The sequence below is a fragment of the Apteryx mantelli genome, chromosome 3 (assembly GCF_036417845.1).
Source record: "Apteryx mantelli isolate bAptMan1 chromosome 3, bAptMan1.hap1, whole genome shotgun sequence".
NCBI classification, from domain to species: Eukaryota; Metazoa; Chordata; class Aves; order Apterygiformes; family Apterygidae; genus Apteryx; species Apteryx mantelli.
The window spans coordinates 86881141-86899150 of NC_089980.1; the positions used below are offsets into that span (position 1 = coordinate 86881141).

An 18010-nucleotide genomic window follows, 5' to 3' on the forward strand; every position below is an offset into this window, starting at 1 on the left:
TAGCAGTAAGACTGCTTTTCTTAGTTACCTATTTCAAACACTCAAATAGTTTGCCTACTCCAGATACTGATGATCAGGAGCTCATTTCTTTTAACCAGAGTTAGTAGGATATTAAAAACATGGTTCCCTTTCTAGATCATGAAGTTAAGTTCCCTACAATTACTGTCACACACTGTGTAACTCTTTCAGAAGCTTATTTAGGAATTTATGATAAGGTGTCTAACATAAATAATTGCTCCTTAAGTTGCTCCGTGTCCAAAAATAGTAGGCTTAGAACATAAAAGAAGTTCTTAAACCCTTTTGTATTTCCTTAAAGGCTATGTGTAATAGGGAGTATCATGTGTCTCAAGTTTGCCTATGGGTATCCTAAGAAGGACATTTGATTTCTGTGGAGCAAGTTACCTAGTTCTCATCAGCTAGAAGAATGAGTTGACATGAGGCAGTTAGCTGAGAATGGAAAATCTTAATGCAATTTAAAAAATCTCCAAGAAATATTCGTAAGATTAGTTACTTCTGTTAGAATAATATGGGAAGAGAGAATGAACAGAATGAGACATCCTTTATTTATGCTAATGTAAATGAATTTGACTCATAAATGTGTCTATACTCTATGGTGTATCATTTCTCTGGGATTACACAAGTTTGACAGTGTTGTTAAACCTATAAATATTCCGCATTTCTGAAAAGTGTCTATAGAGGGTAAGACTGACAAAAACACTGCTGACTTTATCACAGTTAATGTCAAGTTTTTTGCCTGCAATTTAGAGTACAGAGTAGAGTGTGTGTGTGAATATATACATATGTATTTACATATTTTTGTTTTTATATATATGTATTTGTTTTCTAGCTAGCTGTCTAGGTGACAAAACATCTGTTTTCTACCAGTTAAGCACACATCTTTCTGCTGGTTTTGTCTGTGAGGAAAGGAAGGGGGTTGTGATTGGCATGCTGTACACTCATTACGGTATTCAATATATGGATGAGTCTTGAAGACTTGCAGTTTCTTTGCTTGGTGGTAACTGTAGGTAACAGCTATTCCATTCTGATGATGTATCTTTATCTCCTATAAACTGTTAGGTTTATCAGTTGAACTTCCAAAATTGGAGACCAGATTGTTTTCTAACATCACTGTAGGGATTCAGGAAAGATCCTCGTAATTCAAGGTAGTTGGAGGTAGTTTTATAAAGATCATCAGAACAGCTTCACTGAGTTGACAAGTTAAATATACTGTTTCTAGTTTTATGCTTTGGATTTGCTTGTTATTAACAAGAAAGGAATAGGTGAGCCTCTGTGTATTTCCAGATTGAAATAACAAAATACAATATTAAAAATCCTGACTAAGACAAAGATAGTTGCCTTGCTTTGGGGGCTAACAGTTGATATTTTTCACCGACAGTAATGCCCATTTGTACTGTGGCCTGAAAGGCTTCAAAGATTATTTCTCTTGTAGATATCTCAGTGTAAAGTATCTAATGGACTTCTGTTTTGTGTGATTGCATGGCTTCCTAGACTGGAGAAGACAAGACTTGGTGATCCAGGTGGTCTCTTCAGTTTCATGCATCAAATGATTAAAACAACTTATGTTTGATACAGAAAACTGCCTCAGAGAAAATTAATTGAATGGATGTCGGTTGGAGATGTGACAACTAAAATACGTACTTAAGTGCTCTGTAAAAATGAGTGCTCTCAGTGTAAATTTGTTTACTGTTGCACTTGGCAGTACCTGAACCTCTGCCTGGTAAAAACATCTATTCTGGGGTTCTCAGACTTTTGGACCCTGGAACCCGACCTCTTTGGCAGAGAACTTCAGGGGAATTCATCTTTTGAAAAGACAGTGGATTCAAGGAAGCTTGTGGACTTCTTGCTCAAGTTTAGAAACTGTCCAGAGATCTGTGATTCTGGAGAGATGATCTTTGTGTTGCTTTCAAAAGCACAAAAACTTCATTATAATTCTGGGTTTGGAGGGGGGGTCCTGTATCCCCATTCCTCCAAACAGTGATACATTGCATTTTAATCTAATTTTGTGAGACCTCTTTATCTGCTTTTAGGAGCCCATTAAAGTATGTGATGCTTATTCCAGATTTTTGACCTTTCTTTTTGAATATATAGAGAAATTGTCTGCATACTAATTATTTCCTTTTTTTTTTCTTTTAACTGTGTATTTAGGCATCTCACATGTTTGGATTTTTTTTTTTTGTATTTTAGTTTTACACCTGAATATTCTGCTTCTCCTCTCTCATCTTCCTTTCCCCTCATATTTCAAGTGGAAGAACACATCTGTTGATTTACTTTGCTTGCCACATCAAGCCATTCCACAGCTGGAAGAATGAGGTTGTATATTTTTCATACAGTCCAGCTGTTTTGATTTTGCTTATGCAAAAGTAATCATTGAAGAAAGCCAGAAATAATTTCAGGAGTGAGTGTGAGGTAAAAAAAAACAATGCAGAGGAGTCTATTATTTTAAGAATATATTCAGTAGTGAGAGTCTGGGCCTCCAGGTTGTTCGTGAAAGTTTGCTTTCCTTTCATGATGGCTTGCTGAGGCAGACATTTGGCAGTATCCTGTCTCAGACACTGCTGCTCATTCAAACATTTTGTCCTACAGCTTCCTAGAGTTTGTGTACTCCTAGAACCCATCTTTTTGCCTTAGAGTGTTCTTCTCGTATATTTATCTTTTTAGAAGATTTTTCAGGTATGAAAGTGCTGTTACATCCATTCACAATGACAAAGTGCATCATCTGTGGTAGGTAACTTGCCCTAGGCCACACATGAAGTCTCCCTAGGTGGGAATTGAACTCATCTCTCTTGATTCTAGGCTAGCTATTACTTCAGTGTGCACCCAGCAGTAGAGAGATTTTTAATTTTAATTTGCAAATAGAAAACCCAGCCCTTCTCCCTCTCTAAGGATCTTTACATGAAGAGTGAGGAATAATCTAGTTGTAATGAATCACAGACCCTCATTTTCCTAAAGGACAAGCTTGCTTTTATTTTCTCATTCTTTTCATGAGAATAGAGGTATTACATGTTGCAAGGGGTAGTTACTGACTGAAGAATTATAAATAGTGTGGCAAGTCTCTAGCCAAATGCTTCATTTAAATTCAAACAAATTTAATTAAAAACTATTTTTCTGTCCCTTTTACTACGAATGTTACTGAAATAAGTGTTTTCATATGTGCCAGGGAAAAACTGAAAGTCTTGGCACAAATATGTACTACTATACTACTATATATAAAATGCGATCTTCAGGCTCTGGTCTCGATTTTGTTTTGAGGATATCTCGCTCATTCGAGATCCTTTATTTTTTCTTTCTTCAGTATCTAGTATTTAAGACTACAGTATGGGTGCTCTTCCCTTTCTTCTCACACCTCAAGAAAGAAAACCTGACTTGATTCAGGTCTCTTTGGGGAAAGGTTAAGAGTTTTCCCTTTTGTCACTGAAGTTACACAAATGTAATACACTATTTAAAAACTCTCTGACATTAGAAGATGAGGCTATATTTTTTTGAATGATGTAGCAAACATTTTAAGAGGGAAAGATATTAGCAAGTTACACTAGGGAAGGGATTTGTCTTCATCACAATATTGCCATACGTTTTTCTGAATTCATATATGTGATTAATTTGTTTTCTGAGAGAGGCAAAGATTGGTGACTTTCATTTCATAGGCTGTATTAGCAATGTAAAGTAGTTGAATCCTGTCCATTTTTAATAGCTCAGTTTTGAGTGATATGCCATGATCTGTGTCTTGACAAGCCCACTCCAGTGAGTGAGATGGCTGAAATTTAAAGCACCATATATTTTGGGGAGGAAACGCTCATGTTTGTGTCTACCTAGCAGTCAGGTTGGAGTAAATACTTCTGTTACAACTTCATGTTACACTTTGAAGACTTTTCCTAGAGAAATACTAAGTGCAGTTGTATGTGGTATGGCAACTTTTTGTGGGAAAGAAATTGCGCTTTGGAATTAGGTTCTAATATTTATATAACTTGTAAATTTTCATTTTTTAGAATTATTTTTTTCCAACAGGATTGTTACTTCTCCCAACTCTTTGCAGTCATCATCATTTACAGTTTGTTTTCCAGATCTTTTTTTTTTTTTTAATCTGGAGCTAGTTCAATAATTATTTGAAAATACCTAGTAATCTCTTAAAGATGTAAGTGTCATGTCTTCTGGTTTCTCATGCAACTTTGTTTTACCATTAAAGGAAGCAAATCCCTTATTACTGTCTAGATTTTTCTGCATCCTGCGATGGCAAGCTTGGTACATTCAAATGTATTCTTCCACTAATATAATCTGTGTTTAATTAGTCCTGCCACTTTACAAAACTGCACTTAAAGTACTTTTAGTACACTGCAAGCTTACAAAAAGCCCTCCTTCTCCCATCTTTTTTTTTTTAAAGCTCATTTAATATAGGAATGTATTCAGTGCAGTTTTTCCCCATGGATTTGCTTTGCTTATTATAATGGCATCATCTCATTCTGTGGAAGAAATATCATGGCAAAATGTGCTTGCATCTAGACCAGTATTAAGATTTTTTTTTCTAAAGCCATACTTCATCTAGACTTAGTTTTCTAGATATAAAATAAGATAATGTCTGTTTGAAATATTTCCAGTTTCTCACATTTAATTTCAGTCTGTGAGAGTTGCATAGTCGGTTTGTAAATTAAGAACTATAGGCTGGGAGCTAAATGGCTTTGAGTAACATGTATAAAAAAATTTAAATTGTATCACACCTGTAAGACGTACTCTGATTCATTATTAGAAATCTCAGGTGCAGTAACTTAATATTTTAGAATCATCCTATCTAATGTCTGAACAATACTGAGAACAGAGGCTGAAATGTCCCTGAGTTGCAGACTCAGGCTCTTATTCTTACTGTAGGAGTCTTGCATTCCTTTCTGCGGGGTAGCACAAATTCCAGGCTGAACAGCTTTGCCTGGAGCCCTATGGTTCAGTCAGTCTCTAATGGGAAGGCTGTGGGTTTGGCTACTCATAGGTAGAATAGACCCTAGAACCTAGTGTAGAATTTCTTTTGGGAGCCTCTAGCCACCAGGCTGAAATGGAAACTCTGACACCCCTTTCTGCTCATGATGTATTTTAAAGGGAAAAGAATGAGCCAATCGTGTATTGAAAGAAGGCTCTTAAATGCCTAGAGAAAGCGTCAATTTTTGTTTGCAGATTCCTCAGTATTGACTTATGGACCCAGTAGATTCCAGTTTACTTTAATTTTCTTGGCTATAAACAGCAGTGATTTAGGATCATCTGCATGTTATGTTCAGACGTTTCTGCTGTGAGAGTGGAAGTCTTTTGGAGGAGATAACTGGAGGCAGTAAGTGCATCAGCTCTCCCATTCCTGGAGTATGAGCCAACATTTAGTCCCATATGTGTGGGATTAAATCCAGAACAGACGGACTTCTGTCTTCTCCTCCCCCAGCATATACACAGACTTCATGTAAGAGCTGTGGTGAATCCTTAGGTTTGTGTAGTTTAAAGTACAGGAATGTGCTTGCAAACTCTATTCCTGAACTGTACGATGCCATTTCACGTTTTTATTTTGGACTGAAATTGGTCTAAATTGATCTCAGCTCAGAGATGTTTTTAGCAGTTGTAAGCAAAAATCAATTTTATTTTCAAATGATGAAAAAGTTCTCTGAGGACAGTGCAATAATAATCCTTACGTTCTGTAGCTTGTTGTACTGTGATATATATTTCTATGGATTGTATCTTAATTTTGTCTATACCAGATCATCTTGTACGGCTGAGCATTCTCATGATCAGAAAACATCAGTTCTTGCTTTTTATTAAGAAGCAGAGTTAAGTAACTTTGCAGTTCCTCTGTCATATTGGCTTCAATTCTCACTGTATTGAATTTTTTGTCTGTGGCTTGCTATACATTTCTTTCTTCGAATGTTTGAAACGATGAAGTAGGGCAGGGATTATGCTTGGTACATGTTGCTAATAGTAATGCACCTGGCAACCGTTTTCAAAAATCAGCAGGCCTGCTTTCTTAGTCTCTGTCTTGTGGGTTTCAAGTGTGCAAAATGGTCTATTTGATTTTAATACCTTAGTAATATTCATGCAGCTCCTTTTTGCAAGTGTGGGCTGATGGGGGGAGTTTTCTTTCTATAAGCCATTAAATCCATATTATTTTTGAAGTATTGCTTCATCATTAGTCTGGCTGTTGGTCGTCTTCTTCTTCTTATAGGAACTAGTCAGCTTGCAAGCTGGCTATCCTATAATATCTCACCGTTTTGTGTATTACCTCTTTTTCTATGTTTCAGCAGCACTTTTCATATTCATTCAGCACTTCATTCGGTGCTATTTGGGCCTGAAAACATCTTGTAAATAAGTTGCAGCCTTACCTATAGATTTCTATATATTTACTCAACAACCCCTAAAAGTCATATACTGGGCTGCTTCATCTGTGACCTGCAGATAACTCAACCAGTGCAGACCCAAATCTTTAGGCAAGACTGGGCTAGCGAAATTGGGCAGCAGCCTCTGCCTGGCTGATATCCCACAGCATTTACATGCGCACGGCGTTTGTTTTGTTAATAGGGGCATCATATGTGCTGCTCACATACAGAATGGTTATGATGCACGTGCACGGTAGATCCACGAAGCGCTTCTCTAAGTAAGGAAAGGTAAGTGTCCCAGCCGAAACCTCTGGGAATCGCTACCAGGCATCCAGTTTTGCATCAGGAAATTCTGAGGAGAGCGCTAGTATGAACTTTATTTCTTCTCTGCAGAAGCCGCTCTAGAGTACTGCTTTCCATGCTTCTGTAAATGTAAAGCAACTGATGAGTAGACCTAGAAATAACATCTGCTGGTCACTGTAGGGGGTTGCTGTTGCAGTGTACGAATTTGCTTCTGTCTGTACCTCTGAAAAGAAGCAGAAACATAAAATTGGTATTTCTTAACCTTATCCCAAGTGAAGCTTTTAATTTATTTATGTTAATTGATGAGTCTGTGTGGTCCGAGGTCCTCATGGGTAGATCTGTTTTCTTCTTGTGGCTCTGTTGGAAGGAATCCACTAGAATCTGTAATGGCTTAGTGCAAACTGTGGTTGTTATTACTGCAGTCTGGGCTTCAGACTCTTAACACCACAACATTTGGTGCAATTTGATGCTTTTACTTAAATGACGGAAGCAAATGACTCTGTTCTTAGACTAGTAGGGAAGGATATTTAGTAATATGGGCTGTAAATAAAAATTGTAGTGTAATCAAATATCATGGTAAATGAGTTAATACTAGCAAGGATCAAAGTGAATAGTTGCATAAACCCATGTAATTTGACAGCTGCTAGCTTAACAGGAGCCTTAGATCAGCAGTGGCTTGCTTGCTTTCTTGGCAGAAAGAAAAATAAAAAGTAACTCAGTGTGTAAGTTTTATAAGGTTTCCCCGGAGTTAGGTGGTAATTTGACTCTTCAGTTATTTGAATGCTATGGTGTTTTTTGTTTTGTTTTTTTGCATGTAAAGGTAGTGCAGGGAAAGGGGACAGAAGGAAATAGAAGGAAGCTTTCTTTGGTACATCTTTTTTTTTTTTTTTTTTAAATTGAACTATAAAAGGATATTTCAGTTCAGCAAAAACTGTTAAATAACTGCAAATGAAATGGATGTATCAGTTTTTAAATTTAACTTGAGTAATCAAGTGTTAGCTATAAAAGCATTATTAATGAATTGACTTGCATAACTTGGAAGGATCCTGAGTGTATATACAGTGAGTTTAGGTTGTCATCTTAACAGTAGCTTTATTTATCCTGACGCTTTGTAATTTTGTTTTGTGGTGAATATAATTTAGCTAAAATTTGAGGTCATTTTTTCTGTCTTGTTTGGCAACCCTTAAAGTGAAGGGTTTTTTTAACTGTTACCAAAAAGAACAAGAGTTCATACCTATTCATGTAAAAAGATCAGAACTGATTTTGTTTGACAACTTACAGGTAACAAATATCTGGATGTATAAAATTCATGGAGGGATAGATCTAGATATTTGCCAGAAATTCCTGTCTGGGTGCAGTTACAATATCAAACTAGGGGGAGAAGGAGGGAGTTTAGCCTCAGTAGGCATTCAGGCAAATCGTAGATCCCACTAAAACTTGAATTTCTTCCTGAACATACATAAAAAATTGAACACTGTAGAGGTTTAGACAATTATTCATTTTCTGTTAGTTAAATCTGGGGGAAAAAAAAATATCTTTTTTTTCCCCATATCTCTACTTTGGATTGACTTTGAGATACTCAGATTTGTTGGTGACCTGGTACAGAAAGTAATGGGTCTGCTACCACTACACAGATCAGTACACACTCAGTTCACATGCTACTAATAAATGACTTCCCCCACAATAGGGGGGGGCAGGAAACTTACTTCCATATAAAGCTGTTTATTTCGTACTTTCCTTTGCCATATTATTTTTTTAGTTCATATTTTTTTAGTTTCTCTTTTCCCTTTTATTCCTACTATTTTATTATTTAAAGTACATAATATGTGACTAATATAAGAAATTTCTTGTCCTGAAATAGTTTGAGAATGGGCAGAATTCATCATAGATAATGACTTCAACATTGTGAATGTGTATATAGATTGTATTTAAATATTGATGAGGAAACTGATGGGGTTGACTTTTAGGAAACACAAAGTTCACCTTGGAAAATAGACTTGTCCTAGCATCCGTTGAGCATTTTCTCTCACTTCTGGACACTACATGAAGCTCTGATAAATATCTGAAGGAAGAAGAACATGCCCGGCCCCCAGCAGAAATGTGCTGTGCTGTTACGGACTCTGGAGGCGCGCGTCACAGGTGTAAGCGCTTGCGTGCGATCCCAACTCTGGGCCTCTGTCCTGTTTGCTCTTTAATGGCCTTGCAGCTGCCTTACCTGGGTGCCTAATGGTGTGCCAACGTGGAGAAGAGTGAGTATAAATAGTACAGGCCAGGTCCAGCTGAAGAGAAGCGTTCTCTGTTGAAAGAATAAACACTTTGGGGAGCCCATTCAGTAGCCGTCACAGTGACCCTACCTCCAGCCGAGGGCCAAAGCAGTGCTTGCTATTCCTAACAGCCAGTGAAGTTGCTCTGTCTCTTTGTCTGTAATATTTATGTCCTGGTTCATTAAAGCACTGCCCTTAGGTATTTTGCGATCTGCATGTGAACTCTTTCCCAGATAAAGTACAAGATGATGCACTTTGCCTATTATGGGGAAGGGGGATTAATAAGCAACATGTATTTGTAGTATTTAAACTAGGAATTTTTCTGTGAAATTTTACCATTGACCAATGTGAAGTCATGAACACTTTGCAGGGGCAGGAATTCGTGTTAGTTTGAGCAGTGAATGCACACTCTGGAGTTTCATGGTGAAGGCAGAGCAGAGAACATGCCAGAAAAGTGGCTAGTGTTTGGGATGTCCCAGTTAACGTCCCTGTACTACCTTGTCTGCAGCAGAAACTTGAGCTACAGTCCAGCACAATGGTTTTCAAGATGCATTCTTTCATTTTGCTGTTATAAGAAATTCATGAAAGCTAACCGTGAAAAGTAAGCCTCGTGTTACAAGGCTGGAGACCTGCATATGCAGTAGAGAGCTCTTTGGGATCTGCAAATTAAAAAAGTTGAAAATCACATGGGTTTTTGTTTCCATATCCCAGCTTACGCCTTAATAACTAGAATATTGAATGATCTGGTATGTGTTCTGAATGTTCTTTTTAATTTCTGAGCAGTCGTATGTTCATCCCCATGAGGAATGGGAAGAATTTTGATACTGCAAAATTTTCACAAGCTCTGGGAAACTATTAAACATCCAGCTTTAATGCAATATGCAAAATTATTCTCAGAGATGGTGTTGTCTTATTACTACAAAGAGAAGCATTAGGAGTATGCTTGTAAAACAGCAGAACTTGCCACTGTCTATCCTGTGCCCCCATCTGTTCTGTCTTGCTTTTTTCAAAGAATCAAATGTGAGAGCTGTTCTGAATTGGTAACTTGTTTTAATTAGTCCTGAACTTGTGGCGCTATTTTGTCCTATCTGTAGAACCTGAAAATGAGCTTAAAAATCAAGCTTATGACTATTACTTAAAATAAGGGGAAAAAAAGTTTTTAAAATGAATTTTATGACCTTGTTTTCACTTCACAAGAAGACAATAAATGATACATGACTGCAACTAAAAAAACTTTAAAAGTTTCAGAATGTAGCCTTGATTGAGAACCTGTCACCCAACATCTTGTCCGCTTTCTTCTACTTAATTCAGCCTAGTGAAGAGATCACGTCTCCCTAAAACCTTTAAACAGTCATGGCTAGAAAACTGCTGGTACAGGGCAGTTATTGTAATGGCAAGAGGAAGGGGAAGGGTGATTGAAGATAGTGATTCAGTTAGGTTCCATTTGCTTTGTAAAATTAAGGAGGATGAAAATTCAGCCCGTCAGAAAAACTATGTCTACTCACTAACTTCAAACATACACACACAAATAATTGAGCTAATATAGAAAAGCAGTGTAGGTAGTAATGGACATCAGGAAACTGAAGGGCAGAACAACAAACTTGGGTTACAGGGAAGATGAGCATTTTTTTTCTCCCCCAAAAGTAAATTCTTCTGAGAAGAAAGTCAGAAGTTGGAGTGATTTGATTTCTGTGATAGAAGAAGCTGAATTTATATTTGTGCTGAGACCCAGGGTGTAAACTTGAGAGAAACAAGCTGTTCAAGCCACCTGATGCAGCTGGCAGTTGAAGACTTGCTGAAGAAGCCTGCATGAAGTGCAGTATATCTGTAAAGCAGCAGATAAACCAACATTCATTGGTTGTAACCAGAAAATTGTTATATGTAGATACAGATCTAATATAGACTTAGCAATTTAAGGCTTTGTTCCTTGTTTTTCCATAGTTGCATTCAATTTGAGATATTTTTGAACAATTTTTAGAAGTTTAGAGATTTCTGTCAGGACGTAGGTTTGCCCTGACAGGAGTAGAATAAAATGTTGAAATCACTGTAAATGCATGGAGCCTGCTCATGTGAAGGATTTTAAAATATTAATAAAAGACTTTGCTACCTAGATTGATTAGAATGCTAGTAAGTCTTTCCCTTTTGCTTAATGGTTGCTGGTTTCAATTAAAAAACAAAATGAAGAAAATCTGCTTGAACATTTCCACACACACACACCCCCAATCATGCACATGTTTGTAGATCCGACTCTTATTTTCTAAAGAGGACAAGGTCAAGGTAAATTTTACCTAAGACATGTACAGAATGGATTTGCTTTAATCCAAAGTTGAAAACACTGAAGTCCTACAAGCAGTGTGGACAGATATGCATCTAAAAATGAAATGATGAAATTTAACTTCTTAAAATGCATTAAATATTTAAAAGGTAAGAGGAAAGGCCCAAAATGCACTGGATCAGTTATTGATTTAATTACAGATGAGTCACATATCAATTAAAAGAAAGAAATCATTAAACCACTGGCAAAGTCATATGTCATATTTCATCTGCATCAACTGCCAAAAATCAATCTCAGAATTCAGGCAACAACAAGCCAAAAAAAACCACCCCAACTTTCCCATGCCTTAAATTGATGCCCAAAAAAGTCCAGTGCTGCTGTATTTTTAAAAGTTGTTCATTTAAAACAAGACACAAACTGTAGGAAAATGGGCATAAAGAAAAAGTGCGAACTTTAAATTTTCTTCATCTTAAAATGCATCTCACTGAAGATGGAAGCAATTCAAATTGATCATTAAAGCACATTTTAAACTGGAACTAAATCCAGACCCTTATAACACACTAATCATAACCTGACCAGAGCTAAATACATACTAGCTTGACTCCCTGATACTGGAAACAAAAACAACCCCTGAACTGGGAAACTGTCCGGATTATGGAAGACTTGTTGTTGTTTGGGTTTTTCGTTGTTATCGGTTTATAAATTGTGTGCTTTTCATCTCGAGGTCATGGATTCAAGCCTAGCCCAGCTCAGTAAACTCCCCAAGTTGTTACTCATCTCTCGAGTCTGTGACTGAATTGTAGGTGTCTGTCCTGTTCTGGTGCGTAGTTGGGAACCAGCCAGTTCCCAACCGGTTCCTGGATGCACCAGTCACGAAGCCAGGGCACGAGGCGATGGCAGTGGTTGTCCGCAGCTCGCCCATGCTCTGTCCATCTCCCCGCATGGCTGTTGTGCCCCGGGCGTCTCTGCTGCTGGGCAAGGGGGGAACGGAGAGCTCATGCCACGGGACGCTGGGAGCACTTTGTTGCAAAGGGAGAGGAAGGTAGAAGCCCCCCTGGCCACCAAGTAGGTTGTATTTGTGCCTTTCTCTCCTGTAACGTCCCAGCAGGGATGAAAACATCAGCATGGGATCCTGGGAGAAGGGAGTATGTGGAGGGGGAGAGGACAGTGGCTGTGAGCTGCTCTTGTAATGGAAGTGCCCGTGCCAGCAGCCGATCTTGGTCTTCGTTGGCCTCTGGCAGGAAAGGAGAACTGAATTGGCATACACACTGGGGCTTGTGTCTTACCTCTAGAAAAGATGATAAAAATCTAAGGTTTAGAGAAAGTGGCAGGGAATGTCCATCATCATGTTTTACATGCTGTGTGACTTTTAAAAAAAAAGAAAAGAATTTTTTTCAGAGAGAGTAAAAATGTCTTTTTTGCCATTTTTCTTCTTCTTCCTCGCTGCATGCTTTATATGTAAACCAGTCTCTTTATTGTTTAATGCTGTGGGCTTACCGGCCAGTGCAGCTTCTGTAGGTGAGCTATGTTGTCATCTATTGTAATTTCTGTGCAGTATCAAAAGGGTGAAATAGTATAGACAAGCAGTAAAATAGTCCTTTTATTGAAGGAGACCAGTCAACTGATAGAATTACTGGGATTTTTTTGTCTTGCAGTGTCTAAGCTATAATGGTTTAGCAGGGCATAGTTACAATGGATAACTTTCACTTGCAGCAGAAATGAAACCAGTAAGAAAGATGTGACGGTGATCATACTGAAATCAGAAATTTTGCACTCAGAAGTGAGTTGGAACAAGCTGTTGGCAGAAGCAGCAGTGCTGTTTTAGCAGTAAGGCGGTATGTTGTCCTGCAGGACACTTCCGTGGGACTGTAACCCAAGGGTGGCTACTGCAAGAGCCGAGGATACAAGCTGCTGCTCTCTTACTCATTACGAAAACCAAAGAAAGCTTGCATCGGCTCTCCGTGCTGCAGTAGTCTTCAGAACGATTAAAGTAATTTGGTAGTTTTTACATAATTCTTTTTGGAAGAAGGCATACAAGTGAGCAGAAGCAAATGAGACAGACAGACAGACTGACTGACTTCTGTTACAGCTCTTGAATGCATTGTCTTAGATAAACAGTCATAACTGAAATAATTTAAAACAACAGAAAAATAAGGAAAAAGCTCATGAACAGAATGGAGTACATTTTAATGTACTGAGGAAATAAAAGCAAACCAGAAATGATAACTTAAATTGTAGCTGTATTTAATTCACTGTTAAGTTATGCATGGGGAATCAAACTAGTGGAAAACCATTTTCATTTTTCTTGAACCAGAACTTAATCTGGTCTGTTACTTTTGAAGTTATGCTGAACTTGAACATCTTCGGTGCTAATCAGAACTGAACTGCATAATTTGCTCTGATTTTTTTGACTCCATGTTTTTTTCAGGGATTTGAAGACTGAAAAATAAACAGGGCCATCAGTACTGTGTTAAATTTGAGAAGTGTATCACAGTAAAGTGTTTCTGTTGCCTCCATGCTGGAGGAAATCAAACTATATTGTATGAAAATTACGAGTCTTAATGGAAAATACAGAGATAAAGAAAAAAGCTTTTTGATGTACCCACACTTAGCTCATTTCGTCCATGAGCAGGGGACAAGCATTAGATGTGTACAGAATCTTGTGTAACAGCTACGCAACTGTAAATGTTAGGAATTTTTTCTAAATTCTGCAGGGAAACTCAGACCCATAAAGCTTTTTTAATCTCTGAAGTTGGAGGTGGACAAAGGTATCTAAATTACAAAATAAATTAAGCTTTTCAGGATTTTTTTTTTTTTCAAGGTCAGGTGCTTATCACTTTTTTTTTTTTAACAGAGTTTAACATTTCTTGTTATTTAGATCTTTACAAAACAACTTTACTGATTGAATCTGTGTATTAGTTATTTTGAATTTGATAAAGATTATTGAAAACATCAACTTTTAGAGAACAAAGGTGTAGAATGGAAGTTTTACAGATTTTTATTATGTAGAAAATCTTCGGGAAATACTCCAATTGTTATTAGTAGCACCATGACTCAAAGTTTTTTTTTTTTCAGATAGCTGCATTGATATTATGAAATGTATTGAGTATATTTTTTCACTTGTTCTGATTGCTTTTTTTTTTTCCTTTGTAAGACTGGAAGTAATTTTCTGTGTTTTATATCTAGCTTTTTTTCTTGCATGCTAGTTAGAGTGCTAAAATTTTATCATGGTATTGCTGAGCTTCAAAAGTTCAGCTGCCCTTTAACTATTTATAAACAATTTTTACTTAGTAATCTAAAAAGCTGGGAAGTAATATTTGCTCTGCTGTTACAAACTCTCGGTTGATATTGTGAAAGAAGAATAAACTATATTGCCTTTTTTTTCCATAATTGTGAGAAGGTGCCCATAGTTTAACAGGCAGAAATTGCATACCCATAGACTTGCAGTGCTTTGTTGTCCTTTATTTTAAGCTATCAGGAGTAGGATTCATCTTGCCTAACTGCAGATGCCTACAACTAAATCAGTCACCCCTCACCGTCTTTATAGTTAATGAATAGGTGAGTTCTTGTAGCATGTGATCCATCTAACCTCTTTTGGATGTCTGGGGGAATTGTCCCTTTGATTATACTGTGAAGGAAGCGTGCAGTAGTCATATGTAGACATCTAACATGTAAACATCTACATCCTTAAATGAATCTTCCTCTGCCTGATCAAACTTGAGTTTTTTGTTTGCATTGATTAGATTTGATTTTTTTTCCAGGAACTTTAATTTTTTAATGACTACATCTTTTAAAAAAACGTTTACCTTTTCTTTTTAGGTCAGAAGACTTGTCTCCACTTACATGGTATCTTTCCTTACCTCTATGTACCGTATGATGGTTTTGGACAGCATCCAGAACACTATCTTCATCAAGTGGCATTCAGCATTGACAGAGCACTTAATGTGGCTTTAGGCAATCCATCTTCTACTGTCCAACATGTTTTCAAAGTGTCGTTAGTATCTGGAATGTAAGTATAACATGGTAAGATTTTTTGGTTATGTGCTTTGAAATGTTTTTGTGATTGCTCTATTCAGAAGTACCTGGTAAGGATTTGGGTGGTTGTGGAGCTTCTTTTCCCCCCTTACCCCCTGAATGAATTTTTATGAATAAAAATTCATACAGGTTTGTGCAGCTACTAAGTACCTTTTCTCATTCACTGTGACTTAACATAATTAACACTTTTCCTCCAAAATGCTTGATGCCACCATTCTTTCTAAACTTGAATCCTGCTACTTTTTTCCAAATCTTTTCCTGTTAGCTTTTTCTGCCTCTTCTATTAAGGTACTGCTCTCCAGCCAGCATTTTCTACCTGTCTGATTTATTCTAGGTTCCTTGGGTCATGCAGGAGCCAGCCTCTAGGTCTCCTTTTTCCCTTTCTCCTCCCTTCCCCCCGCCTTACTATCTAGGATGGCCCCTTTAGGAAGTACATCATAGAGAGCGTCAGGTTGTGTTTATCCATCCGATTCTCCTAGCAGCACAGACAATGAAGTAGTGGCTTTTAAATATTCATTTATTTATCTGTCAAGCTGACTGTTGTGTTTCTATTTGGTGTAGCTTTCTGCTGCTCCTGGAATTGTATATTATTATGGGATATTAACACTTTAAGGATTCTCTCAATCCATATTTGACTTGCATAACCAAGGACTGAAAAATATATCAAATCATGGTGAATAATAGGAAGCTGTCCTGGAGGAACATAGTCTATACATGCATTGAATTTTTCAGCTTCATATCAAAGCAATGAAAATACTAACTTTCAGCAGTGTGCAACAATACCTTTTAACTATTTTTTTGTATGCATTTTTGAAAAACATGTCCTTTCTAACTTCTAAGTTTAGGAAGACAAAATATGTCCGTTCTGTTGCAGCCAGTTGTAGTGCTGTCTTCTAGATACTACCAACAAAGTGGCTGCAATATTCTTTTTTATTTTTAATCTGAACTTTCCATTTTTGCAATAGTGGGAAAGCTGACCCACAGTATTTCTTATTTTTGTTATTTCTGTGAGAACTAAATGAATAGTAGTATAGGTATTCATCTCATTCAACTGTGGCTGAAGAAGAGAATTGTGGAGGAGTAATCCAACAATGAAAGCTGGGCAGAGTAAACTGCTGAAGGCAATCAGAGAGAAAGCAGACATAGAGTAGGAAAATCTACCTCTGTTTCACCTCTCTTACCCAAGAGCTTCAGAGCAGTGGCTACAGAAAGTCAGGTGCACACTGCCTCAAAGAGGCCTAGAAAAGAGAGTTTCATATATTTTGTTTGTTTGCGTAAAAGGCTAATGGGAAAGCACCTAACAGAAATTGTACTACATCTTCATCTTTTACTTGGCTGGATAGACAGGATTATGTAGTGACAGAAATCTCTCTCTTCTCTTTCTTCAGCTTCAAGTCAAATTCTGGTCATAGATGTTATATGTCTCTGTGGTGAGAAAGGTAGATTTTTCTTTAAATCTTGGAGATTATTTTATCCTTGCCCTTCTAAATTAATAGGAAAATTGTTATGTAATAGATGTGTTTGCCAAGCAGAATAGGACTTTTGTTGCATTAACTTCCAAATGTAGTGGAGGTCAAGGAATAAAAAGAGATAAAATATGCTGTCCTTTTGCATTGTGATGTTAAAGTAGGCATCCATATTTAACCTTGAAAGTGTTGCAAATCTTACTCCCCTTGCTGCCATGTCAACATGAATATGGATCATTTGCCATGCAAATGCTGACATTTTTAGATAACTTTTAATTTACCTACCTGCAGCATATTGAGTCGTTATAACTCTGTCATTAAGTTTATAGTAAAGAAGCAAAGATTGCTTCACCGTACAAGCAGATCTGTTCTCCTCCTTTTCATTATAACCGCTATGTTAAGTTTGTTATTTCAACATAGCTTAGTTTTAATGTCGTAAACAATTTTTAAAACAGTTCAGTCTAGCTTTTAGAGGCATCAACCGTGTGCCTTTATACACATACTAAGGAGAGCAGTGTTAACGCAGTAGCTGTGCAGTTCTGTTGAAATTTGCATTTAATTTAGGACTGAAATCCCTCTTATTACTGAACTTCATTTTTAGATTTGACAGTTAAGTTTCACGGTAGCCTTTTTTATACTATTTTTTACAAAGAGATTTGATTTTATTTTGTAGAGGTAACATTTAAAAGTATGCCTTCCTGAACTTTTGCTGACTTCACAGTCATGACTACTGCAAACTGTAGGCTTCTTACATTCATTCACTGTGTTGAATTATGGCCTGTTTCCTTAGCATGCTGTATTATAAGTATGTTAGAATAATATTATTAAAGTTAAAAAGTCAGTAATTCAGCCAAGTAATACCAGAATTAATGTTGCCTGTGCAACTTCATTTTAGTCTTGACGTTTCATTATGATATATATTATTTAACTGCATTCTCAGATCATATTTTCTTCAGGATCCGTGTCTTACTTGGTCCACAAGACAACTAGTAATCACCGAAAAGGGGCAGCTATTCTGTCTTAAGCTATTCTCGTTGTCCAGTTATTTATATTACACAACTGATATACTGTTTTACACCTGATCAGCAAAATTAATTTCCTCAAGGACTTTCTTATAGCATTCATCGGAAGAGCTGAACGCTATTTTTTTGAAGCAGTCCAGTACTAATAAATTTAATAAAAGTACTTTTATTATGGTATGTCTTCAATGTGTTTACATGTGGGGAAACTGAGAAACAGAATGTAAGCCTTCTGGGTTTGGGGGGGGGGGTTGTGGTTTTTTTGATAGTTTGATACGTACAGGGCTTATTCTTT

General features: G+C 37.0%; 1 protein-coding gene across 1 annotated transcript in view; it reads left to right on the forward strand.

Annotated features, from left to right (window-relative positions):
• Positions 1-18010, forward strand: part of REV3L (REV3 like, DNA directed polymerase zeta catalytic subunit) — a 123073-nt gene that overhangs the window by 35480 nt on the left and 69583 nt on the right. Inside the window, exon 2 of the mRNA XM_067293846.1 lies at positions 15015-15204. Coding sequence (XP_067149947.1) covers positions 15015-15204 — 190 coding nt within the window. The remainder of the gene's footprint in view (positions 1-15014; positions 15205-18010) is intronic.